Source organism: Ceratotherium simum, chromosome 18, assembly GCF_057802395.1.
Source record: "Ceratotherium simum simum isolate JZ-2026a chromosome 18, ASM5780239v1, whole genome shotgun sequence".
Classification (NCBI taxonomy): Eukaryota; Metazoa; Chordata; class Mammalia; order Perissodactyla; family Rhinocerotidae; genus Ceratotherium; species Ceratotherium simum.
This window is the reverse complement of record NC_141917.1, coordinates 57,812,092-57,839,208: the sequence shown is the minus strand read 5'-3', so window position 1 is coordinate 57,839,208 and position 27,117 is coordinate 57,812,092. Positions and strand designations below refer to the sequence as shown.

The following is a 27,117-nucleotide window of genomic DNA, read 5'->3' as shown; positions in this document are numbered from 1 at the left end:
AATAATAATTTTATGTTGATTACATGTTGAAATGCTAACATTTGGACATATTGAGTTAAATAAGATATATTATTGAAATTGCACTTGTTTCTTTTTACCTTTTTAAAGGTGGCTAATAAAAAATTCAAAGTCACATGTGGCTTGCATTGTATTTTTATTGGACTGTGCAGGCTTAAATATGAGGGAGGTGTTGATTGATTTCAAAACTGAGGATAGAAATTATCTTTGTTATCAGCAAAAGTTTGGAAAGTACAGTAAAGAAATAATAAGCAATAGTAAATAATCCCAGAAGTCACATTGTTACGATTTATGTGATTTTGCTTTATGTGGTGTGTGTGCACGTGTGCAGGTGTGTGTGCATGTGTGTGTGCAGGTGTGCACGTGTGCAGGTGCATGCGCAGGTGTGTGTGTACGTGTGCAGGTGTGTGCGCACGTGTGCAGGTACATGTGCGTGTGTGCAGGTATGTGCACGTGTGCAGGTGTGTATGCGTGTGTCTAAAACAAAACAGGGATGAAACCATATATGCAGTTTATAAAACTATCTTCATTTGCCCGTAACCTTAAACGTTCTTCAAATGCAGCATGCTTAGTGACTTCAGAAGACCCCTGCACAGCTCCACTCGAGTTGATTTAACCAATCCTTTCTAACTGGAAACAAACAATAGAGGTTGTTTCCAGTTCTCTGCACTTTCAAGTAACTGAGATAACTTTCCTTATACATATATCTTGTGTGTATCTCTCCTTATTTCTTTAGAGTAAACCCCAGAAGTAGAATTAATGAGCAAATGTTTACTGTTTAAATGGTAACTGCTGATAAAAAGATACTTTTTTTGGTGAGGCTAAACATGAAACTTGCTTTAATCAATAATTATTTGTCATGAACACAGATGTGAATGCACATGGCATAGCTGGGTTTTTTTCTATTTTTAAAACTTTTTATTTTGGAGCAATTTTAGATTTATGGAAAAGTTTTAAAGATTTAAAGAGTTCCTATATGCCCCTGATCCAGCCTTCTCTAATGTCAACACCTTATATAACCAGGGTACATTTGTCAAAACTAAGACATTAATATTGATAATTACTATCAACCTGACTCCAGACTTTAGTTGGATTTCATCCGTTTTTCCACAAATGTCCTTTTGCTGTTTCAGGATCCAGTCCAGAATACCTCCTCCCCTGCCTTCACTTGGAACTGACGCCATGTTGAAAATAAAATGCACGAACTATAAAAAAGAACAGGTCTTGCATTCAATGCTGGAAAACCTGCCCACTGACGTGGCTCTTCCTTCTCCTCATTCCGTCAGGTCACTGCTTGGAACCTGGACACTGCAGAGCCAGTCTTCCGTATCCCAGGCGATGTCTCCGACCCCTGGGTGTGCACGGCATCACTGGCTGCCCAGGCCACACTGCTGACGGTGTCCAAGGCCGGCGTGGTCAGTGTGTGGAGCTCAGCCACGGGAAAGCTGCAGAGGAAACAATATTTGTCCAGCATCAGAGAGGAAACAGCCACCTGTGGGGTGTCGGTCCAGAAGCAAGGGAAGATGGTAACTGGATTCAGCAAGGGCTCCCTCTCTTTGGTAAGCAACCTTATGGAATAGGATGCCAACATTAACTGGGCTCAGAAGTGCTCAGATGTCTGAGAAGTTGGGAGAAACCATCTCACCTTCGATCTTTTAATAAATGGCACTGGCTTCAAGATTTGCAATTCAGTGCAGTTCAGGAAACCTCTATTGGTGTCTCCTGGGGGTTGGCCAGTGTGGGCAGTTGTTGGCACTCAGTCCTGTTGGGGATGCTCTGGGAGAGCATGTAGAACATGCTTCAGAGCTGTCCCCACAGAGGGGCCAGGAGCTGGGTACTATCCACCAGCTCCACCAGTGTTGGGTGATGCTGCTCCCAGGAGCATTACCACAGGGGCCGAGCGTGCTGGCGAGATGAGAGAGGGCAATCGAGAAAACCACAGCCCGGTGCAAAGTTGCACGTGTACAGTAAGCACACTGTTCAGGAATCGTGGAGAATGTTGAGGGGATATGGAGGGCACAGCAACAGCAAGTTATATAAGGAGTTGTAGGTTCAGAAATAAGGGCACCACGCCGGGCACTGGAGGGGCTGAAGAAGTATAAGAATCCAACCACACCCTCAAGGAACTCAGCCCAGGGAGGGAGATGGGCTTGCCCATAACTTACAGTCATACTAAAAGGAACAGAGTCTGTTTTCAGTAGAGGTAGAAGTAGTGTGTTCTAAGTTGAGGGAAGAAGAAGATACTCCTGAAAGAGGCAATCTGGGAAAGCTCCTTCAAGGAGGCAGCCTTAGAACAAGAAGGATTTCCAAGATGGAAAAGGGAAGATGGAGGGAATAGTGGGTATGATCGTGGGGAGGTAGAAGCATGCCTGGCATTTTAGGGAAAAGAGAGGCGGAATGGAAACGGGTCACAGAGGGTCTTCCATGCCCTACTGAGAAGGCGAAGTTTGAGGGGTGGGGAATACGGCCTCCCTTACCATCCCACAGCTCCACATTTCTGGATCTCATAGCCCCACGGCCTCCCTGAGCAGTCAAGACCCCAAACACACCAATGGAAGACCACCCAGCCCTTTTACCTGGTCTCTCAGTTGTTTAGCTTTGCTCCTTCATTCATGGATCATCTTCAGTAATATCCTTCTGCCTAGAAAGGAACCTGGACTTGGGGGTCAGACACACTTGAGTTTCAAAACCTCACTCCTGCCTTTAACTCATTGTATTCTTGGGCTGGCTCAACCTCTTCTTTGAGCCTCAGTTTCCTCATATGTAAAATAGAGGAAAAATGGCACCTACATCCAGAGCCAGGACACGGGATGGACACATGGGCACCAGCTCAGGCTTCCAACCAGTGGGGGTTGGGGACTGAGTTTGAAATATGGCGCTAGTTAAACTTAAGATTTCCCCCTGCATACCTCACTATTGGTGCCCCATCCCATGCCCTCAATTCTGAAGGGGCTAATCTTCTATTCCTGAAGGCTGCTGTTCTGTTGGTCCCAAGCCTATTGATGGTAGTGCCCTCGATTAGGAACGCCTATGGTGCTCACCCAGGCACACATCACCCATAGGGAGCTCCAAAGACGTTTCCACCACTGGGGTCCCGATTTGTGGCTGAGCCGGCCCTGTGGTTCTTATGATGATGGCAGGATACACTTCAGCAAAAGCCACCAGGGAACTTTGAGGAACAAGGTTTATCACTCACAGGTCCTGGAGGGTTCACGGCATGCCCAAGGGCTACTCAGTGAGCTTGCGAGTAGAGAGAGAGGGAGAAAGCATGGACCTGGGGCTCCGTCTTTATTAGGATCTGAGGGTGAGGTGTCTAGGGCTTCCCAGGTTCATTCTTTATTGGCTAATTTAAAGCTTAAGAGCAGAAATTAGGGCACAAGGAGGGAGAAGCGGGGTCATGCAAGCAGTGAGTTACCCCGGCTTTCCGAAAAAGGGACCTATGTGGGTGGGGGCAGCCTAATGCCTCATCTGGTTGTTTTGCTAGTAGCTGTGTCCCACAGCTGGCCAGATGTTTGTTCAAGATGGATGTCTCTGACCTGGATGCCTTGGCAATCGACAGCTGAACATCAGGCACGCAGGCTACAGCTGAGTACTGCACACCTGCAGCTCTGCCCTGGGCTGTGTTTCTCCTGATTCTACCCCCACCTCAGCACGCTTGGCCCCTGTGGTAATGCTCCTGGGAGCAGCCTCACCCAACACTGGTGGAGCTGGTAGACACTACCCAGCTCCTGGCCCCTCTGTGGGAACAGCTCTGAAGCACCTTCTACACTCTCTCCCAGAGCACCTCCAGCAGGACGGAGCTCTCTTTGTCCACAATGGTAACTGGCTTGATGAACCACACTGATTGGCTGCCTTCCCTTCCCTGTCTCCACTCTCCACTCTCTGTTGGTGTTTCCTGGGTCAACAACCAAATGAACTCCTTGCACTCAAGTACAATCCTCAGTATCTGTTTCTGGCAGGAACTCAAATCAGAGTCCTGGTGAAATGTAAATGGGGCAGAAATCTGCAGGCAGGACTGGAGGACAACCTCCAGCACCCCAAAAACTGGTGGTCAGGCTGTAGAGAGAGCTATCTCATGATCTGGAAAACTGGTAGCTGGGTTGTAAGGAAGAAGGGGTCTCTGGAATCTCACTAGTGCTCAGATCCCAGCTCTTCTGGAGGGAAAGGTTTGATAACCCATAACATTTGAAGACATTGGTAAACGAATTCAACTAAAGATGGAATCAAGCCCAGGCCCAGCTGAAGTACAGATTAAATGGATTTGGACCCCTCCACACTAGAAGCCCAATGGAAGGAGCATGTAAATTCAATGTCTACTATATTACAAAAATTATGACACACACAAAGAAGCAAGAAAATGGGACCATAATTAAGAGCAAAAACAATCAGTAGAAATAGACACACAAATGACTCAAATCTTTAAACGATCAGACAAGAACTTTAAAATATTTATGGTAAATAGTGGAAAAGGTGGATAACGTGTGAACACATGGGGAATTTCAAAAATTTTAAATCAAAACTATAAAAAAAGATGAAATAAAAATGCTAGAAACAAAAAAGACAATGTCAGAAATGAAGAATTCATTTGATGGGCTTAAGAACAGATTAGTCACAGCAGAGAAAGGTCAGTGAATTAAAGACAATGGAAATTACCCAAACGTAAATATAAGGAAAGAAAAACAATGAGGGGAAGAGGCACAAAGCATCTGAGAATTGGGGGACAATGCCAGGTGTTTAGACATTAGTCTTTAGAGGACAATCCAAGTCTCTGAAGGAGAGGAGAGAAAGAGAGAACGTGGCAGAAGAAATATTTCAAGAGATAATGGTTGAGAATTTTCCAAAATTTACGCAAGACATCAGCCCAAAGATCCAACAGCTCACAGAGCCCCAAACAGGGCCAAAAGAAAGAAAACTATATTTTGGCAATCATAAACAAACTGCTGAAAACTGAAGATAAAGAGAAAAATCTGAAAAGCAGCCAGAAGAAAAGAGACCCATTATGTACAGTGGGTGTCCATGATCAGAATTACAGCCGATTCCTCATCAGAAATGAGGACGGAAGACAATGGAATGACATCTGCAACTTGAAAGAAAAAATCAAAACCTGTCAGCTGAGACTTCTGTATCCAGTGAAAATGTCCTTCAAGATTGAAGGCAAAATAAGAACGTTTTCAGGCAAACAAAAGCTGAGAAAATTTGTCTCCAGCAAATCTGTATACAAAAAATGCTGGAAAGCAGTTCTTCAGGCTGAAGGGATATCATACGAGACAGAAGCCCAGTGAATGAAAGAGGAGCATCAGAAGAGGCGACTGGAAGACGAAGCTGAGCTCCAAGCTGTCTGTGTCCTATGAAAGTCAGAGCAAAGGGGGAGGAGGCTGAGCAAGCAAGTACCCAGAGACTGGAAACATCTGATCCCAGGAAAACCAGTCCCCCTGCACCAAAGTTCCTGAGTGGCACCCAGCCATCTCTCTTATCCAAGCCGACCCTGAAATATTCAAGCTCAAGTGGAACTCAAGATGGAGAGCCGCTAGATCTGCATGCACCTGTGAAAGGAAGGTCACACACAAGTCAACCAAGAGTCTGGTGTTGAAATAACATGAAACTTACAAGAAGGATTTTTAAAATGCAAATAGGATCCCATCCTGCTCTAATAGAAATAAACACACACACACACATGCACACACTTCTTATGAGCACAACTGTAAGGTCGCATGTGCCAGCTGCAAGGGGCAACTCCAGACAGAGGCACTAACTCTGAGCCCAGACAGCCGATTGTGACCTGCCTTCCATCGTTGCAATTCACCGAAACTTTGGAACTGATTTATGCATGAAGTGATGCTCTTACCAGGAACGGGAGCTTTATTTTATTACCTAAATGTTGATTTTTTATAAACCTCTCAAGAATTATCTGGTTCAACAAAGTGCATGTAATGGAGCTCTTATTTTGAACATAAAAGTATATTTTTATAAAAAGAAAATCCATTCCTTGGGCACTGTTTTACCTTCTTTGTGGGAGTGTAAATTGGTGAAGCCCTTGGGAGAGCAATCTTGCAGTGTCTGTCAAGATTTAAGGTCACATTCCCACGGAATCCAGCAATTCTGCTTCCGGAAACCTATCCTGAATACTTGCACGTGTGCACACAGATGTAAGCACAGCGTGGCTATGTTTTATGTGAATTTGACTTGGGTAAATTTGAAATAAGATAAAAGTATTCAGTCTCATTTTATGTGCAAATTTGAAATAGGGAGAATGCAAAAATGTTGTCACGTGTTCAGTGTCTCATGAATGGTGGCTGTGTTTACACTGGTGTCGCTGGTGGCAGCACTGTAGCTGGCAGGACCCACTGCCCTTCATCAGTCCTGGGGGAAAACTTCTCTCAGATGTGGCATGTTTTGTGTTATCTGAGATCTTCAGGAATATACCCGTCACTTAAAATGAGACCAGCCTAGATGATAGTATTTCCTGCAGCACTCTGCGTAATGACAAAATACCTGCTGCTCTCGATGTCTGCACCTAGGAAAGTAGTTCAGTGGGAATTCTGTACTATGGGACATTGCGTAGCTATAAAAAAACCAGATAGGCTTGAGCAGTGGTCGCCCAACTCTGGCCCACTACCTGTTTTTGTACGGCCCGCAAGCTGAAAGAACAGTTGTATGATTTTAAATGGTTGAAAAAAATTTTTAAAAAGAATAATATCTTCTGACATGTAAAAATCCTATGGATTCCAAATTTCAGTGTCCATAAATGAAGTTTATTGGCACACAACCACACCCATTTGTTTACATACTGTCTATGGCTGTGTTTGCGTGATAATGGCAAAGTTGAGACCCTATAGCCGCAAAGCCTAAGATATTTACTATCTGGCCCACTCCAGGAAGAGTTTGCTGACCCCTGGGCTAGAGGTACTTTTAGGCCAATAACAATTTTCACACAGTGCTTACTGTGTCCTACGTTGTTTTCCAGGGACCTTATATCTGTTAACTTACTTAACCCACAAGGCAATGCTAAAATCTAGCTGCTGCCTTTATTTCTATGTTCCAGGTGAGTAAACTGAGGCACAGAGAGGGGAAGTTGTTTGTCAAAAGTCACACAGCTGAGGAGTGTCACAGATGGGATCTGAACTCAAGCAGTCTGGCTGTAGGACCGATGCCTAAACAGCTACGAGAGGCCTGGGCACTGTTGGCATTTGGGGCTGGGTCCTTCTCTGCTGTGGGGGCCTGTCCTGAGCATTGTAGGATGTCTAGCAGCATCTCTGGCCTCCACCCACTTGATGCAGAGTATCTCCCCAATCTTGACAACCAAAAATGTCTCTAGACACTGCCCAGTGTCCTCTGGGGGGAAAAATCCCCCCCGGTCGAGAACCACTCCCCTGGACACATTAAGTGGAAACAATAACTTGCAGAGCAATGTCTGTGATGGATTACGCCAAGAAGGATGTTCATGTAAACGTGCGTCTATGCAAACGTAGACAACCGTCCCTTCTGGGGTGAAGGAAGAGCGGCAGAGAAGGTGAAAAGATGTCCATGGTGGGCTCTGGATATTTCTTTTCTTCTTTTTTTTTATAATTTTATTTATTTATTTATTTTCCCCCCAAAGCCCCAGTAGATAGTTGTATGTCATAGCTGCACATCCTTCTAGTTGCTGTATGTGGGACGCGGCCTCAGCATGGCCGGAGAAGCGGTGCGTCGGTGTGCGCCCGGGATCCGAACCCGGGCCGCCAGCAGTGGAGTGCACGCACTTAACCGCTAAGCCACGGGGCTGGCCTCTTCTTTTTTTTTTAATCATATAGAGTATCACTGTTTAATGTTTTTAAGTTTTAAAAGAATCACATTTTTAAAAAATCAGCAGTAACAGCCATGAAAACTTTCACTTTCTCCTGCCCCTGCTAAATAAATGTTGAACAAATATTTTTTAAATATTGGCTTGAAGTGGTGCAAATGACTCACTTTCCTGGGCTACCCACGTGTCCTGCCTGCTCCTCCTCAGCGAGACAATGAACATAAAGCGTCTGATGCAGGGCCTGGTGGCAGGCAGGCACTCAAAAATCAGTAGATAAACTGAGGCTGAGAATCAGGATTCATGAACGAACCTTCCTCTTAGAAATGAACAAAAATTGGTTCATTTCTGCAACTCGGGAATGGAGAGACCAGTGCTGCCTTCCTCTGGCTCCAACCTGTGTTTTGATTTTATTTGAGATCTTCAGAGCTGCTAGAATGTTCTCTGGGTCCCTGAGTGGTTATGATGACACCAACATCAACAGTAATAATAATAGCTGCTGCTTTAGGAGGGCTGAGTGTGTGCCGGGGGAACCATTCTGTGCACTTAGCCCATGATAGCCCTGGGGGGTGGTCCTCGTATCACCTCCCATTTTACAGATGAGGAGACTGAAGCACCGAGGGGTTAAGGAATTTGCTTAGAGTCACAGAACTGGTGAGTGGCAGAACCCTGCATCAGATCCAAGCTTTGGACCGTGAACCCTGAACCCTGTGGAAGTACTTGATGGGCATCCTTGACTCTGCACAGGTTTCCTCCGAAGGAGACATTCTGTTGGAGAAGCTTCCAGATGCGGTGGGGTTCCTGGTGGTCTCTGAAGACGAGTCCCTTCTTGCAGCAGGTAGCGTTTGGCTCTCACTGGGGAGGGATGAGGAGGCAGCCCGGATTTGGGTGGAAGTGAAGAGGGGTCTGGGAAATGGAGGAGTCCTAGACCAGTGGCTGGCAAACTTTCTCTGCCGAGGGCCCCATAGCACCCATCACTGGCTTTGTGGACCACCAGTCTCTGTAGAAAGTCCACCCTGCCCTTGTAATGCAAAAGCCACCATGGATGAGATTTCCAGTGGGTGTGGCTGTGTCCCAATAAAACTTTGTGGACACTGAAATTTGAATTTCATATCACTTTCACGTGTCATGAAATAGTAATCTCATTTTGAGTTTTTCAACCATTGGAAAATGTAATCACTCTTCTTAGCTCATCGGCCATATAAAAATAGGTGGTGGGTCAAGTTGGGCTCATGGGCTGTAGTGTGCCAACCCCTGTTCTGGGCGAATCTCCTAACCTTTCTGGGCTTCTGGTTTGTTATCTCTGAAATGGAAATGTTTCTCTCTGCTGGACAGTCACAGGGATAGAGGCGGGCTGGGTTAGAGAATGGGGTACACTCAGTGGTGAGCCAGCCCACACAACCCCTGCTTTTAGGGGCTTCTAGGCTAGCAGGAAAGGTGGGGACAATTAGGTAGCCACAAGAAAGAGTGGTTGGTGTTATGACAAGACAAGAATCAGGGTCTCTAGGAGCATGTGACAGGGTTCCCTTCCTTAATCTAAAGCAATCAGGGAAGGCTTCCCAGCAGAGGTAACCAACAGATGCTCCACAGACTGATATGTTTTAAAAAATACTTTTTTAGAAATCAGTTTTAGGCTCACAGCCAAATTGAGCAGAAGGTATAGAAAATTCCAGGTACCGCCCCTGCTCCCACATATGCACAGCCTCCCCCATTATCAACATCTCCCACCAGAGTGGTGTATTTGTTACAATCAATGAACCTACATTGACACATTATCATCACCCAAAGTCCATAGTTTCCATTATGGTTCACTCTTGGTGTTGTACATTCTATGGGTTTGGACAAATGTATAATGACATGTATCCATCATTACAGTCTCATACAGAGTATTTTCACTGCCCTAAAATCAGCCTGATTTTTGCAAAGACATTTCCAGGGGTGGAAGACACTCTAGACCAGTGCTGTTCAGTAATACAAGCCACAAATGTGAGCCACGTTTACAATTGTGAATGTTGTCATGACCTATTTAAACAGGTAAAAAGAAACAGGTGGCATTCACGTTAATAATGTATCTTATTTAACCCAATATATCCAAAAATTCAACATGAAATCAATATAAATATTATACAAATTTAATTTTTAAAATTCTTGTGTGAAAATTTTGAAATCTGGCATGTATTTTACACTTACAGTTGTCAACTTAAAAGGTAAATTTGCCTATTTTACCCTCAAAACCAGTTTATTCGGGAATAGCCAAAAGAATTGCGATTTGGGACGTGCATGCTTTGGCAAACCATAGGCAAATCCAGAAAACAATGGAGAGGAGCTGGTTTCACAGAGAAAAAGGGGGAGTAGGGCGGGGTTGTTCTAAAGGTAAGTCCATTGGGGGAAAGTGACAGCTCAGGGCAGCAATGGCTTCTCATTGGCTGAGCTGTGGTGTTTCTCATTGGCTGGGCTGCAGCGTTTCTCATTGGCTGAGCTGTGGCATTTCTCATTGGCTGGGCTGCAGTGTTTCTTATTGGCTGAGCTGTGGTGTTTCTCATTGGCTGAGCTGTGGCATTTGTCATTGTCTGGGCTGCTGCCAGGTAAGGAGAGAAATCTTCCTTCAGTGGTTAAGTAGTTTTACTTTCTGTCTGAGATGCAGGCATCTGTCTCTTCCTGTGTGGTGTAATTGATGGTGTGTGATGGGGGTGAGAGCGCCTCCTACAGGCCTTCCAAGCTCCAATTTCTTTTATTAATTTCCACATAGCTCGCTTCAATTCAGACCAGCCACATTAATAGCCACATGTGGCTTGTGGTGACCATATTGGAGAATGCAGATCTGGTAGATAAACACTTATCCTCCAAGACTGACTGATAAATGATTGATGGATATATACCCTCCATCCTGCTTCCAAAAGAATTTTAGGTGGCTTAAGTATGTGTAAAATGACGCATGAGAAATACGATGAAAGAAGAAAAAAAACAAGGGTAGAGGCACAAAATGCCATCTGAGGCCAAAAGCACTGAGGACCTCAGTGACCTAGAGACTTGTTACAGTTGGGTTTCAACTGTGGCTCTTTCTAGCATCCAGTAAGAAGGAGCCTGGACAGTTTCCCTATCCACAGTTTTGGGAACAAACCTGTTGCTTAAGAGATGTACCCTGATCCTGACTTAGCTAAGATCAGGCAAGGATTTCTTTCAAGTGTCATAAAGAGAATTCATAAATAGGTTCAGGGGTCCCCAAGATCACCTTCAGGTTTGAGGATTCGGCAGGGCTCACAGAACTCAGAAAAGCTCTCATGCTCACAGTCTCAGTTCATTACAGTTCATTTTAGCAAAAGGATACAGATTAAAATCAGCTGAGGGAAGAGACACACAGGGCAGAGCCCAGAAGAGACCAGGCAGGAGCTTCCAGGTGCCCTCTCCCAGTGGAGTCGTGCAGACAGCACTTACTTCTCCCAGCAACTGTATGTGACAACACACATGGTGTACTGCCAATCAGGGACGCTCACCCCAGCCTTAGCGTCCAGGATTTTTACTGGGGGTTGGTTGTGTAGACTTGGCTGACCACCTGCACAGCTGACCTTAGTCTCCAGCCCCCCTTGAGGTCAAGCTGACACTGCATGTCCCAAAACCTCCCCCCTAAATCACACTGTGAGCACAGACCATCCAGTGTGGCCTGAGGCCTCAGGTAAACAAAGACACTCTTCTCAGGCAGGACATTCCAACGGCTTAGAGGGCCCCTCCCAGGAGCTGGGCTAGGGCCAAATTTCTTCCATGTGCAGGGTGAGGACAACTCAGGCCTGCTGAGTTAATCCTTTGCTGCATAAGAATGTAATGGAGATATCCATGGACAGTAGATAATTTGGTGCATTTCATCAGTTTTCTATAACATCCTTCCATGTGAGCCTCATAGTCAAGTACAATTCAATAAAAGCAGTTCCATGGAGGGTGTGGAGAGGCAATAAGACAGACTCTCAGCCCCCAGCTTCCCACTGGCCAGACTTGACCCAGGGGTTGTCAGGAGGCTAAATGGAGATGATGCATGCGAGGTGCAGAGCACAGAGACTCACACCATAACCCTTCAGTGTGAGACTTAACCTATAACAGTAGCTAATACTTGGGTGCTGACAATGTGTCAGAACCTGTCCTAAGCAATGTACGTGTGTTAACTCCTTTACACCCTGATGGCCCTGGGAGGCAGGTGCTTTCATTATTCTCATTTATAGATGGGGAAACAGAGGCACAAAGAAATTACGTTGCTTGAGGTTACAGAGCTATAAGTGGAGGGGCTAGGATTTGAATCCGCAGTCAGGCTCAACTCTGACCCTCAGATATGATGGTGAATGCCTGTTTACTTACCAATAGTAACTTATTTCTGAACATCGAGAAGAATTGATGGCCTGTCTATCTTGTAAGCAATAATTTCTGTGCAAGCATAGGGTGTCCACTTGAGTGGGGTCCATGCAAACCCATGACTCACTGAGCAGAGTTGTCCCTCTCTAACCAGCTGAAATGTCCTGGGGCTGCTGTAACAAACTACCACCCAGACGTGGTGGCTTCAAACAGCAGAAATTTCTTCTCTCACAGTTCTAGAGGCCAGAAGCCCAAAATCGTGCTGTTGGCAGAGCTGTGTTCCCTCCACAGGCTCCAGAGAAGAATCCTTTTTTTTTTTTTGCCTCCTCCAGCTTCTGCCGTATGATTCCTTGAGTGGCCACATTTCTCCAGTCTCTGCCTCTGTCTTCACAGGGCCTTCTCCATTGTGTGTGTCTCTGTCTGCAGCCAGTCCCAAGGCTTCATTGCCCTTATTACAAATTATAACCACTTTTCTGCCTCACTCATTGACGTCACCTGCCTGTTCCCTAAGGAGTTCGCAGCTCTGCAGCCTAAAATGGGTCTGTCGTACCTCTCTGGTTGTGAAGTAGGAGGACCCTTGTAAGCCCCAGGGGGAGCAGAACAGGCCTGGGACCCTCCCTTCACTTTTCTACCCCAAATTAAAAAGACTGCCGTGCCTCAAAAAAACTTGTAACCATTTTATTTTCCTTCCTTCCTTCCTCCCCTCCTTCCTTCCTTCCTTCCATCTTCAAAACATATTTAGAGGGTGGCCTGGTGGCACAGTGGTTCAGTTCGGTGCGCTCTGCTTTGGTGGCCCAGGTTCGTGGGTTTGGATCCCGGGCACAGACCTACACCACTCGTCAGCCATGCTGTGGCAGCGACCCACATACAAAGTGGAGGAAGATGGGCACAGATGTTGGCTCAGGGCTAATCTTCCTCACCAAAACAAAATAAAAAAACATATTCACTCTGTCTCCAGCGTGGTGCTGAGTTCTGGGATACCATGATACGCCCGAACAGGCTGTCTCAGTTCTTTGGAAACTCACAGTCTTGTGACAATAAAAAACTTCACTGTTGTCTTTGAGAGTCTTGACCGCTGTTGTCACACCCCTGTAACTGTCAGCCGTGTGAGGATAGGGGCCGTATCGGGCTTGTTCACCATGTGTTCCTTCCGCTCGCTCATGGTGGCTGCTCAATAAAGAATCTGTGTTAATTGAATTGGATTCCTCTCGAGGTCTTCAGAAAATGAAAGGTGTTAATACCAGGCCCTGCCGTTTCAGGCTTTGGGAGATCCGTGCGGGTATTCTTGGCCGACTCAAGGGGCTTTCACCGGTTCATGGCCACTGACCTCGAACACGAGGACACAGTGGAGACAGCCGTTTTTGGTCCTGAGAACAATCTGATTGTCACCGGGTCCCGGGACGCACTCATTCAGGTGAGGGGGAGATTCAGGGCCCATCACCCTTACCTCTGCCTCCGCAATAGAGAGTATGATTCTTTAGGGATCTTCTGGCTTCAAAATACAGAAATCCACAAAAAGTAGTGCAGGCAAAGCAGGCAGGGAGGATGGGGGGAGGTGTCCTGGGACTCGGGGGCAGACCTGGGGGGGAATTACCAAAATATTCAATGGAAGAGATAGCATTCTCACTGAACTTGAACAGCTGGGAGGATTGTGGCCTTCAGGGTGGAGCAGGGTTGGGAAGAGAGGAGGAAAATTCCCATTAAGCTCAGAGTTCTCAAAGCTGGCAAGAAAAGTGTACAATAAGGTAGCGGCTGTCCAACGTTCTGGTCTGAGGACCTCTGCATTCTCAAAGATCGCTGAGGACCCCAAAGAGCTTTTGTGTATGTGGGTTATATCATTTTGCTTTACATATTTTTAGCAAATGATTTACTTTGGAATAATTTTAGGATTTACAGAAGAGTTGCAAAGACAGCCTAGAGTCCCCCACATGTGTATATCTACTCTGCACCAAGCTTGCCCCAACGTTAACACCTCACCATACCTGCATCCCTTTATTAAACCAAGAAATTAACTTGGGGACAATAGTATTAGCTGATCTGCAGATTCTGTTCCCATTTCACCAGCTTTCCTACAAATGTCCTTTTTATTTGATTCCAGGATCCAATCCAGAATCCTGCATTGCATTTAGTATCTATTGATAATAATTTTGTTGTTAGTGGCATTGAGTCACTTCTGACTCCTAGTGCCTCTGTGGACAGCAGAGCAGGACCCTGCCCGGTCTTTTTCCACCATCCTCTCACCTTCCAGTGCTCTACCAGACAATGCTCTACTGCTATTCATAGGGTTTTCATGGCTAATTTTTAAAAGTGGCTGGCCAGGTCCTTCTTCCTAGTCTGTCTTATTCTGGAAGCTCTGCTGAAACCTGTCCACCATGGGGGACCCTGCTGGTGTTTGAACTACTGGTGGCAGAGCTTTCAGCATCCCAGCAACACGCAGCTGCCACAATATGACAACCGACAGAGGGTGGTGTGGTTCCCTGACTGGGAAACAAACCCAGGCCGTGGGGGTGAGGGCACCGAATCTTAACCACTAGACCTTGAGAATTACCATATTAAAAATTAAAAATGAGGAAATCCAAAAACACTTATCCATTAATTCATTAACATGACATATCAACATCATAGCATACTTGTATGAAAACAACTGTATTTTCTGAAACAAACAAAAAAGCTCATGAGAAGAGGTCATTGTTTCACATTTCTGCAAACCTCTTTCCTGTCTGGCTTAAGAAGACAATTAGATTTGCATATTTGATTCTCCTATCTGTTGTGATACCACATGTCCCATAGCTTTCGGAAAACTCCACTGCTCACTTGTGAGAGGAAGAGAGAGTGGAAAAGGCAAATGCCATCTTAGAATTATTATGAAAATAGGTTTGCTCTTGTAGACCCTGAAAAGGCCTGGGGGTACCCTCCAGGGGCTCCCTGGGACACACTTTGAGAACTGCTGTGGTAGCGGATGGTGAGACGTGGGGAAGTTTGAAGGAGTGGGGAGATGTGAAGGAATTCACCGCAGGCAGACAAATGGGCTGAAGCATATTTCTGAGCTACAGCAGCATGAGGAAGAAGTAAGCTCTGCCCCTCTGCTCTCCATCCTCAGGTGTGGAGTCTGTCAGAGCAGGGGACCCTGTTGGACATCCTGGAAGGTGTCGGGGCCCCCGTGAGCCTGCTGGCCCGGGGTGGGGCCTTGGTGGCATCTGCTTCCCAGCAGTCCTCGTCTTTTAAAGTCTGGGATCTCAGCTACACTCAGAAGCCGCGGGTCTCTACCCCATTTCTGGACCGCACCGGCCTCACTGCGGTGTCACACAATGGAGGCTACGTTTACTTCCCCAAAATTGGGGACAAAAACAAAGTCACCATTTGGGACTTGGCAGAAGGTTTGTAAGATATAAGCGTGGTCATTTGTGTGGGTCAGAATTGAAGCCTCTGTCTTGGTCTGTTTGGGAGTTATAATAAAACACCATAGACTGGGGGGCATGGGGCTTAAGCAACAGACGTTTATTTCTCACGGTTCTGGAGGCTGGATGTCCAGGATCAGGGCACTGGCAGATCAGTATCTGGTGAGAGCCGACTAGACGGCATCTTCTCATGGGATCCTCAGATGGCCAACAGCAGAGAGGGAAACAAGCTCATGTACCTTTTATGAGGGCACTCATCCCATCTTGGGGCTCCACCCTTGTGACCTCATCACCCCACAAAGGCCCACCTCCTAACACATCACACTAAGGGTTAGGATTTTAACATATGAATCGGGGGGGAGGGGGGCACAAACCATCAGTGGCTAATAGAAAACAGGATTTGATTTTATAAATTTCTAGCTGAAGGCAATTGATAATCTGGTTGTCAATCCCTGTTTTAGTGCAGGTTCCCTGAAGCAGGGCACGTGATGGGGCTATTTGCACAAGTGGTGTGTAGGGGGAGCTCCCAGCAGAAGGTGAGGGGGTGGGGAAGCAGGCTGGGCAGGGGAAGGACTGAGCAAGAAGGTGGGCTCAGCCTGATCCCACAGGGAGCCTGGGAGCATGAACTCCACCTCAGAATTGTCCCATCTGAAAGCCAGGAGATCAGCCTTTTGTACCCCCTTATTGGCCTAGTGCCATCCTTGTGGGGGGCGGGCATAGCCCTCCAGGCATTTCCAGTTAAGGGGTTCCCTTCACCCAAAGGCAATTCTCAAGGAATTGAGAGAGAAGAATACGGCAGTGGGCAGCCTTGGGTCTCGGTGTGTCACCAACAGTATCTGCTGCCATCCTCAGTAGGGAGATGGAGATATAGAAATTCCATATTAATGATAAAATAATAGGAGAAAAGAATTCACTCTCAAGTTCATGGGTTCATGGATTTGGCAGACATCTATTTAGGGCCAGCCACGGGGCGGGGCTCTGGGGGTCGGCACAGAGCAAGTCAGACAAAGTTACAATTAGATTCTCAAGGCGCTTGCCTGATAGCTGTGGGCGAGGCAGGACACAGAGAAGTGGAGCGTGGTGCAGGATGAGACAGGAGTCTGCAAACTCAGGCCGGAGGGCCAAATCCAGACACATCCATTCACTTACATCTGGTCTGGGGCTGCTTTGGGGGCTACAACGGCAGGGTTGAATGGTGGCAACACAGAGCATACAGCCTGCAAGGCAAAAATATTTGCTCTCTGGCCTTTTACAGAAGTTCGTAAAGCAAACTTTGGGATGAGGCCTGGGAGGTCACCTGAGGCCTCGGAGACTGTGCAAAGGCATGCACATTTTTTTGAGGGAGTGAAAAGTCATCGGAGGGTGTTAGGCAGGGCAGTGAGATGATGTGATTTTCATTTTTAAAAGCTTAGATGGTTGGGAGGCAGGAGTGGGAGCAGGGAAACTTGCAAAAGCCACGTCGAAGATTATGGATAATGAAACATTTAAAAAATGCTTAAAAATAAGAAACCGTGGAACGAGCGTTCCTGTGATCTGTTCTTGGTGTGGTCTTCTCCCCGTGGCAGGTGAGGAACAAGATGCCCTGGACACGTCCAGTGAGGTCAGGTGTCTGGAGGTCGCCGAGCAAGCCAAGCTCCTTTTCACCGGCCTCAGTTCCGGGACCGTCCTGGTGTTCCCCCTGGATTCCAGGCGGGATGTGATGTGCATCCCCCCTCCAGAGGCCCAGAGAGCCGTCAACTGCATGGCCCTGAGTAAGGGTGAGGAGCGCCTGGCCATCGCCTATGACAGCATCGTCCTGGTGCTGGACCTCAGCCCTGGGGACCCCTGTCCCGTCATCGACGGGCCAACCTACACCTTCCATGCCCAGCTGCCTGAGACCATATCCAGCGTGGCCGTGCTGGCCGACTCCCGCGTGATCTACGGCACGACCAGCGGCGGCCTCTTCCTTTACGAGTGTGCGAATTCCCAAGTGTTCCCTCTGGAGGCCCACGGGAGCCAGGTCACCTGCGTGGAGGTCAGCCATCACGGGCAGCTGGCGGTCAGCGGCTCCGAGGAAGCCCTGCTGTGTCTCTGGGACCTGCAGGCCTGCAAGTGGAAATTCGAGCTGAGCGACACGGTGCGTGACCGGCCATTACCACACACGTGCTAGGTCCTGGCATCAGGAACCCGAGGACAGGCGTCATTTATTAAGTGCACACCACGTGCCATCGGCCTGGGTCAGGCCTGGGGTGAAGCAAGTGAGAGGCACTCGCCTCGGGAGCAGAGTTTCAGGGGCTGCCAAAAAACTCGGCAATCAGGAGAAAGATATTTTAATGTGATGTTTAAAAAAATCAAAACAACTACAAAAATCCATGAAGAACAAAATATCAACATTTTAAAAAAAGACAGGATCAATCCTGTGCTGGCACAGCCCTGCCTCACTCTCCTCACCCTAATCCTGACTGCGCCATTCTTTCACCCAAAAGTTTTCCTTTTTCTTTTTGAGGAATATTGGCCCTGAGCTAACATCCTCCTCTTTTTGCTGAGGAAGGTTAGCCCTGAGCTAACCATCTGTGCCCATCTTCATCTATTTTGTATGTGGGTCGCCACCACAGTATGGCTTGATGAGCAGTGCATAGGTCCACGCCTGGGATCCGAACCCACGAAGCCCAGGCCACTGAAGCGGAGTGCGTGAACTTAACCACTATGCCACCAGGCCGGCCCCCACCCAAAAGTTTTGAGTGCATATTCCTATGCCAGGCCCCTTTCTAGCTCTGAGGAAGCAGCTGCAACCAGGACAGACACCATCCCACCTCTTGGAGCCACGTTCTAGGTGGGGAGATGCTGTGAGCCCTGTGAGGACAGGGTCCTTTCTGCTTTGCTCAGTGGGGTGGTCCCGTCCCCAGGAGAGCTCCTCATCTACCCTCCATGCTCAACAAGCGTGAAGTAAAAATAAAACAGCCAATACATGATGGGCTGGTGAGCAACAGGGCTTTGAAGAAAGACATAGGGCAAGGGCAAGAGGGTAGAGAGTGACAAGGGCTGCTATTTAAGGTCAAATAAGTCTGGTGGAACAGCATTCTAGGCAGAGGAACAGCAACTTCGAAGGGTCTGAAGAGGGAAACTGGTGATTGCTTTACATACGAAATGTCTAATAGTTTGCACTGTCCATCTCTTAAGGAACAATTATAATTTTTGTATTAATATTAAGAGCTATATTGTATATTTTAATGTAATATATTCACATTACATTAAAATATACATATTAAAATATCATTCTATAATTTGATCCTCACAATAATCTTGTGAGGTTGGTGTTATTATCCCAGTTTTTCAGATGGAGAAGGAAGGTGGTACTGTAGGTTGCAAGATGTAAAAATTGTTAATAAACACAAGGAGAGGATCTTGTAACTAAGAGAACAGACTAGGTATAGTTTCATCTTAAAAGGCCTTTGTCCCACCTGACTGACTGACTTTTGTGAAGACACTGTGAGCCTGGGGTGTAAGTAATCTTTTGCCTTGTTGAGATGGGGAGTGTCAGCACAGCAGTTAAATACACCTGGATTTTTGTCTTTGTCTTTAAATAAACTTAATTTCGGAAATAGTTTAGATTTACAGATAAGTTGTGAAGATAGTACAAAGGTTCCCATCTACCTACCCCCCACCTGGCTTCCCCTGTGTTAACAATCTTATGTGACTAGAGTACCTTTGTCAAAACTAAGAAATTAACATGGGAACAAAATTATTAAGTAAACTATCAACTTTATTGGGATCATAGATTTTTCAATGAATTCCATTTTTCTGTTCTAGGATTCAATCCAGGATCCCATATTGCATTTAGCACACAGTAATGCAAACACAATTATAGCTAATATTTGTGTATCTGAGGTCCTTTAAGAAATTAAATCCTATAATTCCCACTCTCCAATGCAAAACCTCTCAATCTAATCTCTCTGAAGATGTGTTTTGGTCCTGGGAATACTGACGCTACCCATCTCTCCAGGTTCTCGCTGGATCCACCCCTGTGGGGTGCTTTCAAGCCGGGCTTTCTACACACCTGCCTCGAGGTTGGTCTCCTGGGTGCCTTTCAGTCTGAAATCAAGATCACGTTGTCTTTTCAACAGAATTCTTACTGTCGAGGAGTCCAGTGCGCTTGCTTCTCCAAGGACGACAAGTCTGTGTATGCCGGCCTGAAGGACCGCTCCATAATCGTCTGGAGTGTGCTGGACGGTGAGTCGTGGGCTTGGACAGCAGGACTGAGCTTTGTACCAGGAGAAGGGCCCTGTCCTGGGTCCTGAGCATTAGAAGGCCCCGCTCTGGCCTCCCCTAGCTGGGTCCCTCCGCTTAGGGAGGCGTCTGCAGGCCAAGGGGACAGGCTCACCTGGAGCTACACCTTCTCGTCTAGACCCGCGATCTGGGTACTCAGAACTGCAGCACTCCCTCCCCAGCTGGCCTCGCACCCGCTTTAGGGCCAGTGTGGACCACCTCCCGAGGTCCATCCTTCCAAGGCTGGACTGCACCCCCAGTATGTGCGCCCCTAGGCTCAGGGGGTGGCCATGGGGTGGTGTGCGTGCAGTCTGGATGTGTGAGCTGGGTGGGGGTTCACACGTCTCTGTGTGAGGTCCTGAGGGCTGTAAGACGGAGCTCGTGTGGGAAGAGAAGCACAAGCCACAAACAGCTGGGGGCTGGCTCTCCCACACCGTTACACTCCAGCATGGAACTGAAGCCCGAGAATTCCCAAGCCAAACCTGACCTTCCAGGTGGTTCCGAAGGTACCTCCATCAATGTAGGAGGATAGAGCATATTTCACATATCGTGTCTTAATGCACGTGGCCTTGACTCATTCTCTTGCCCCAGGCCCTGTAAATGTTAGGGGCAGCCTGTTTAGGACAAATGCTTTCAAAACCCCATGGCTCTTGGTCTGTTCGATATTACGCTAAGTGCATATTAACAAGAGTTAACATTTGTTTTTATGTGTGTGTGTGTGTGAGGAAGATCAGCCCTGAGCTAACATCCATGCCAATCCTCATCTTGTTGCTGAGGAAGACCGGCCCTGAGCTAACATCTATTGCCAATCCTCCTCCTTTTTTTCCCTTTTTCTCCCCAAAGCCCCAGTAGATAGTTGTGTGTCATAGTTGCACATCCTTCTAGTTGCTGTATGTGGGACGCGGCCTCAGCATGGCCGGAGAAGCGGTGCTTTGGTGCGTGCCCGGGATCCGAACCCGGGCCGCCAGTAGCAGAGCACGCACCCAACCACTAAGCCACGGGGCCGGCCCCAAAGAGTTAACATTTCTTGTGTACAGGGTACTGTCACTGAGCCATTTAGTTCTCTCAACAGCCACCCCATTTTGCAGAGCAAAAACTGCGGCTCTGAAAGACAGAGTGACTTGCCCAAGGTCACACAGTGAGTAACTGATAGGCTGTGATTTGAAGCAGGTCTACCTGGTCCCCATGCTCACCTTTGTCACCTTCCTACATTGTCTCCTATAGAGAAGGGAACCCTTATGCCACAGGTAGGGAGGTAGAGGCCATTGCTATCCCCGTTTGACAAATGAAGAAGCAGAAGTTCAGAGAGGTTAAGGGACTTTCCCAAGGTCACAAAGCAAGTAAGTGGCTGAATGAATATCTGGTAGAGTTGAACACATTGTAATCCAACACATTGCAGTCTAAGACAGTGTAGCAAAGATACCTGGCAAAAGTCACAGACGGCTCAGAAGCTGAGGTCTGTGGATCATGGCCTTAAAAGCCTATCCTGAGGGCTGGCCCAGAGGTGTAGTGGTTAAGTTCACGCGCTCTGCTTTGGTGGCCTGGGGTTCATGGATTTGGATCCTGGGCATGGACCTACACACTGCTCATCAAGCCATGCTGTGGCAGCGTCCCATATACAAAACAGAGGGAGATGGGCACAGATGTTAGCTCAGGGACAATCTTCCTCAAGCAAAAAGAGGAGGATTGACGACAGATGTTAGCTCAGGGCCAATCTTCCTCACCAAAAAAAAAAAAAAAAAGCCCCTCCTGGGCAGGTTCACAACCTCTCCTCCTATTTCTCCTCCAATAATAATAATATTTCCTGAGTTCACTCTGGGCTGAAACCAATACTAAGAACCTGACACGCATGACATCTTCAAATCTTCAGAATTCCCCTCGACAGGTAGGTTCAGTTAGCATTCTCATATTGCGGATGAAGCAAGAGGGACTCCGAAAGGTTGGATGTACTAAGCTAGTAAGGGGCATGACAGGGATTTTACTCTGTGCAGCCAACTCTTGAATGTGTGAGATTGGATCTCTGTGGCCCGTCTCCTCATTTGTGCCCTGCCCTCCACCCGACAGGCACTCTGCTGGCTGCCCAGTTTGTCCACGCTGTGGTAAACAGAATCATCCCAACTCCCAATGGCTTCATTGCCCCCACCAGGCATGGCTATCTTATCCGTGAGCGATTCCAGTGCCCTTCGGCAAGAGCCTCGCAGCAGGACCCTCCCAAGAACGTCAAGAAGGCAGTGTGGGTGGCCAGATCCAGGCAGAGAGAAGAGCTGGCGGCTGCTGCAGGAGCACTCCAGGACTCGGGACCAGGCAGAGCCCCGGGAAATGAATCCAAATCAAACAAACGCTCACAAGTCTGCCTGATAGTGTAGAAATCCCCCATGGGGCAGGGGCTCCGGGGAGTTACCCCATTCAATCTGGCTGAAGCAAGACACTGTACATGCTGATGTGTATCTGGACCCAAGGCCTCAGGTTATGTGACCCAGACCTCGCTTCTCACCATCTTTCTATTCCTTTCTCCTCCTCGTGGGCTCCATTCACAGACCTGCCAACCCCAGGGTAGCGACATGGTGGCCAATATGCTCCACCTCCAAGTTCAGTAGAAAAGAGAGCTTCCCTTTCCCAACAGTCTGAACCCAAGTCCTGGCCCGGAGTCTCTTGGCCCCAGTTGGCTCATACACCCATCCCAGAACCACTCTCTCTCTCTGGGAGAATGCAGTGCTCTGATTGGCTGGCCTGACCCAGTGCCCACCAGGGCTGAGGATGAAGTCAGTACCACTGGGCTATGTGGACTGGGAACAGGAGAGGCTATTCGTGGGAGGGAAGCTGGCATGTTGGCACCAGGTGAAGGGATGGATGGATATGAGACCAACCAAACCACAGATGTGGACCACAGAGCTTTACATTTTATAACACACCAGGTACTGTGGTCTGATCCTTATCACTGCCCATACTTCAGGGAGGGCAGGAGCTTCTGCTCCATCTTACAGATGAGGAAACTGAGCCTTGCAGAGGTAGCTATTATTTGTTCACGGTCACAAGCCCCAAGGTTCAAGAGTTCTGAGAAGTGAGAACCTCGAGCCTTCTTGTCCCAATCCTTGTTGGACCACCTCACTCCAATTTTAGTCTCAGAAGCGTGACCCTCTGTTCTACGGGGGGCACACTCAAATGCCCACAGTGGCCAGCAAGTAACCTAGACGGTTGCTGTGCACTTGGTGAGCAAAATCCCTTCACCTTTGCCATGTGGCACGCCCTAATCTCAGTCCAGAGTCGGGGATCAGATGGGGCATGCACACCAGGGGTGGGACTCTCTGGGCCCATCTTAGAATTCTGCCACAACACGTGATTCTGGGCTTTAGAGATTTTTGTCATAAAGCTTACCACCTGAGAAGACTTAGATTAGTTCAAAATAGGATCTTTTGATCTTGTCCTCTCAACCTTGCTAAAATACCGTCCAACGAAAGACCTACTTGCGAGTCTTATCTTAATGCCATTAAATCTGTGAAATGGTAAGGAAATTTGTGTTCCAGTTTGGTCTATCCAAACTGTCAACTCTAAGGTGTTCAATTTAATCTGTGTAGATGAGAATAGTAAAGGAAAAAATTCAACTTAGCAACTTTTTATGCTTTATAAAAATAAGAATGAAAAATGTATGTGTACCATTGTCCACATGTTAAACACACACTCACACACACACGTGCATACACACGTGCCCACAGGGAACTGGCTTGTGGTTTCCTGTTCTCCGAATGACTGAGGGCTTCCTCTGACCATATGAGATCTATGGAAAGTATGAAAAACTGACAGTGGTCCTTGAAATTTGAACAGAATCCACTCCTTGGGGAAGGGGGGCACTGTTGTGAGGACCCTGTTGGCATGTCAGATGCCCACACAGGCCTTTGGTCCTCCAGGACAATGACTGATAGGTTGCCAGGCAGAGTTAGTGTGAAAAGGACTGTCCAGACATCTGGTGGCCTCAAAGGGTTTGGGCCACCTTAGCTGCTGTTCATATGGGAATGCGCTGAAACTAGGGAGGATTCCTCCCTGGGCTGGGAGCCAGTATCATGGATGCTTCCTTCCCCTCACCCCGCACATTCACCCAGCACCACATCATTTCTGCTTTACCTTCTAAATATCTCTCTCTTCCATCCCCTCCTCTCCACCTCCACTGCTCCCTTCCCGGTCTAAGCCACCAGCATCCTTTGCCTAAAGGATGAAACAGCCTTCCTGCACCCTCCCTGGCGCCCCTCCCATCACTTCCCTGCAGAGCAGCTGGAGCATTCGCTTCTACATTCAAAGCTGCTCTCACAGCTCCTTGCATTAAACCCATGCGGTTTCTACCAGCGCTAAATGCCAAGACCAAAAGCCTTCACTCGTCCCAGAAGGATGAGTGGACTACCCTCGCTGGCCCCTCCACGCTTATCCTGCACCCTCTCTCTCCCCCTCCCATTCCTCTGCAGTCTGAGAACACTGGTCTTTTTTTTTTTTTTTTTTTTAAGTTATTCACATGTGCCAAACTCCCTCCCACCTGAGGGCCTCTGCACAGCTGTTCTCTCTGACTTTTCTCATGGTGAATGCATATGCATCCTTTAGATCTCACTTAGAATGCCACCTCCTCTGGGAAGGCTTCCTCATCCCCTGCTAGACTGGCTCAAGTCCCCCGGGTGGCAGGTGCTATTTTCCAAAAATGGTCATGGCAATATTTCTTGTCTCCCATACTATTCCAGAACCTGGCCACTCCCCAGGTTCTAGAGTCTGTTTGCCCTCCTCTTGAATTTGGGAGGGACTTTGTAATGGTCATTATGCAAAGATTGCAATGGAGATGATTCTGCGTGACTTCCGAGGCTGGATCAGAAAAGGCAACGTGGCTTCCACCTGGCTCACTCCCTCCTCGCAGATGACTGTTCTTGGAACCCAGCTGCCACGTTTTGAGGACGCTGGGGCTGCGTGAGGAGGCCACATGTAGGTGTTCCTGGCAACAGCACCAGCATGGGTCTCAGCCTACAGCCAGCAGCAACTGACAGAAAGATGGAGTGAATAAACCTTCAGAAGGCTCCAGTCCCAGCCACCCAGCTGACACCAAGGGGCCAGTGATGAACTATTCCTGCCAACCCCGCCCAAATTGCAGATTGGAGTGCAAAATGAACGTTGTTGTCATTCTAAGGCTCTAAATCTGGGGTGGTTTGTTATACAGCCATAGTAACTGGAACGTGGTAACTGTTATACTTGTACTTTCTCTTTGAAGTGTCTGTTACAGTTGAAACTTTACATTTGTGTGTGTGATTATTTGATTCTTCTCCTTCTTGAAACACTGAAAACTCTATGAGGGCAAAAGCCTTGTCAGTTTTGGTTGCCATTCTATTCCTGACAGCCCAGCACAGCGCCTGGCAGATGATGCACTCATTGCCAGTGTACACTCAGCTTTCCTGCACCTCTTCACATACAAAAAGAGATGCCATTTTGTCATTGATTGAATGTTCATTCCTTTAATAAATGCTCACTGATGTGGCTCTGTATCAGGAATTTGTGTTAGAGATGAAGCACAAAATGCAGGTGATGTACAAGGAACTGTGGGAGGGCAAAGGGGGGCTGGGGTAGCTTCCTGAAGGTGGGGACATTTGGGTTGTGTTTTGAAGGATGTTTAGGTATTTTCTGGGTGATGAAGAGATAGAAGAGGGCAAAGGAAATGGTATGTGCTGATGCATGGGGCCAGGGAGTAGCCAGGCTGGGCAGGCATTGGCAGGAGGTTCTGCACAGATAGGGAGGGCAGCTTGCTTGGGTGGGAAATTCTGCAAGAAAAAATTCACAAGGGTCAGGTTCTTATGGCCTTCAGTGCTGTGTGTAGGTGCTTAGATTTCTCTCACAAGAAAAAGGAAGACCTTGGAGGTTTGGAAGCAGTTGTGGAACGATCTCAGTTCTTGATAGCACTGGGGCTGGGAAAACTGGTGAAGAGGCTCCTGAACTGGTCTAGTGGGGAAGCGATGGGGTCAGGACTAGGGAAGTGAAGATAGGAGGAGCCAGACTAAGTCAAGAGCCATTCAGCAAAACTTCACCGCGCAGGACCCTGTGTTAGGGTGCTGTGTGCTCATACCCCATTGTCACATCAACCCTATAAAGCACAGGGTTTTTCCACGCACTGCATAAAAAAGTCCACAAACGTTTTTTAGTAAATATATCAGGCTCTGCAGATCTTAGGATTTGTCACAGCTCTTCACCCTGCTGTTGTAGCGCAAAAGCAGCCAGAGATGATAGCACGTAAACGAGTGGGCGTGCCTTGTGCCAATAAAACTATATTATACAGACACTGAAATTTGAATGTCATAGAACTTCCAAGTGTCACGAAATAATGTCTTCTGGATTTTTTCCAACTTAAAAAAAAAAGTAAAAACCATTCTAAGCTTGCTTGCGGGGCCGGACAAATGCAGGCAGCAGGTCTTGCTTTGCCCAACCGTGCTGTATAAACTGTATACCGCATTAATCAGTATTTCGGTTTTAGGGGCAAGATCCCACAGCGAAGTCCTCAGGAGCCCCGCCCCTCCTTAAAGTCATCAAGCCCCGCCTCCGGGGCAGAGCCTGCGCATGCGCAGCCGGCCCTGGGGGGGGGAGCGCGGAGCGAGCCGCGGCTCCGACTTCCAACATGGCGCACACTGGTGGCGGCGGCGGTGGCCCCGCGGGCCGGGGGCTGAGCGGCGCCCGCTGGGGTCGCTCGGGCTCCGCGGGCCACGAGAAGCTGCCGGTGCACGTGAGTGGCGCCCCTGCCCTCCCGGGGGGGGATCCCGTTGTCCGGCCCCCCCAGGCCGGCGCTCCTCACCCGGGCCCCGCCCGGCCCCGCCTCGGCCTCCCCTCTGGGCAGCCCAGGACCCCGGACCCCCGGACCCCTCACCTCGGGCCTTCGGAGGCCCGGCCTGACCCCCTCCCCCCCAGGGACCCTCGTCCCTTCCTCCGCCGACCGGGACCCACTGGGACCCTCCCTCTCCCCGCAGGTTGAGGACGCCCTCACCTACCTGGACCAGGTGAAGATCCGCTTCGGCAGCGACCCTGCCACTTACAACGGCTTCCTGGAGATCATGAAGGAGTTCAAAAGCCAGAGGTACCGGCGGGCCCCTCCCTGCCTGGGGGGCCGCCCTGGGCCGCAGTCGGATCGAGCCGGCTGGGAGCCCCCAGCCCCGCTCCCCCCAGCCCGGTGACCTTGCGCAGGTCGTCGAACCTCTCGGAGCCTCCGTTCCTTCTAGAAAAGGAGATTGGAGAGGCCCCTCCCTCCCTCGTGGAGCTGCTGTGGGGCTTCCTGGAAGAAGGGCAGGGGTCGGGGAGAGGCGACGGAGGCGGGTCCAGCAAGCACAGGGTCGG

The 27,117-nt window shown here is 48.3% G+C and overlaps 2 protein-coding genes and 1 long non-coding RNA gene across 6 annotated transcripts in view; 2 read left to right on the top strand and 1 right to left on the bottom strand.

Annotated features, from left to right (window-relative positions):
• The window catches only part of NWD1 (NACHT and WD repeat domain containing 1), a 65,584-nt gene extending 43,369 nt beyond the window's left edge, over positions 1–22,215 (top strand). Inside the window, exons 13-19 of the mRNA XM_004422992.3 lie at positions 1,305–1,577; positions 8,543–8,633; positions 13,393–13,547; positions 15,234–15,510; positions 17,097–17,647; positions 19,635–19,740; positions 21,841–22,215. Of these exons, the coding sequence (XP_004423049.2) occupies positions 1,305–1,577; positions 8,543–8,633; positions 13,393–13,547; positions 15,234–15,510; positions 17,097–17,647; positions 19,635–19,740; positions 21,841–22,142 (1,755 nt within the window). The 3' untranslated portion in view covers positions 22,143–22,215. The remainder of the gene's footprint in view (positions 1–1,304; positions 1,578–8,542; positions 8,634–13,392; positions 13,548–15,233; positions 15,511–17,096; positions 17,648–19,634; positions 19,741–21,840) is intronic.
• Positions 138–26,916, bottom strand: LOC147914658 (uncharacterized). 2 transcript variants are annotated; one of them, XR_015555145.1, is made up of 3 exons: positions 26,775–26,913; positions 2,595–2,659; positions 138–1,463 (listed from the first exon to the last, which is right to left on the bottom strand). It is a non-coding gene; the product is annotated as an uncharacterized LOC147914658 (long non-coding RNA). The 2 variants fall into 2 exon arrangements; XR_015555146.1 differs by lacking the exon at positions 2,595–2,659 and having other exon boundaries at positions 26,775–26,916.
• Positions 26,389–27,117, top strand: part of SIN3B (SIN3 transcription regulator family member B) — a 43,421-nt gene continuing 42,692 nt past the window's right edge. For all 3 annotated transcript variants that reach the window (XM_087443630.1, XM_014781764.2, XM_087443634.1), the window contains exons 1-2: positions 26,389–26,512; positions 26,754–26,860. In XM_087443630.1, coding sequence (XP_087299756.1) covers positions 26,408–26,512; positions 26,754–26,860 — 212 coding nt within the window. In that variant the 5' untranslated portion in view covers positions 26,389–26,407. The remainder of the gene's footprint in view (positions 26,513–26,753; positions 26,861–27,117) is intronic.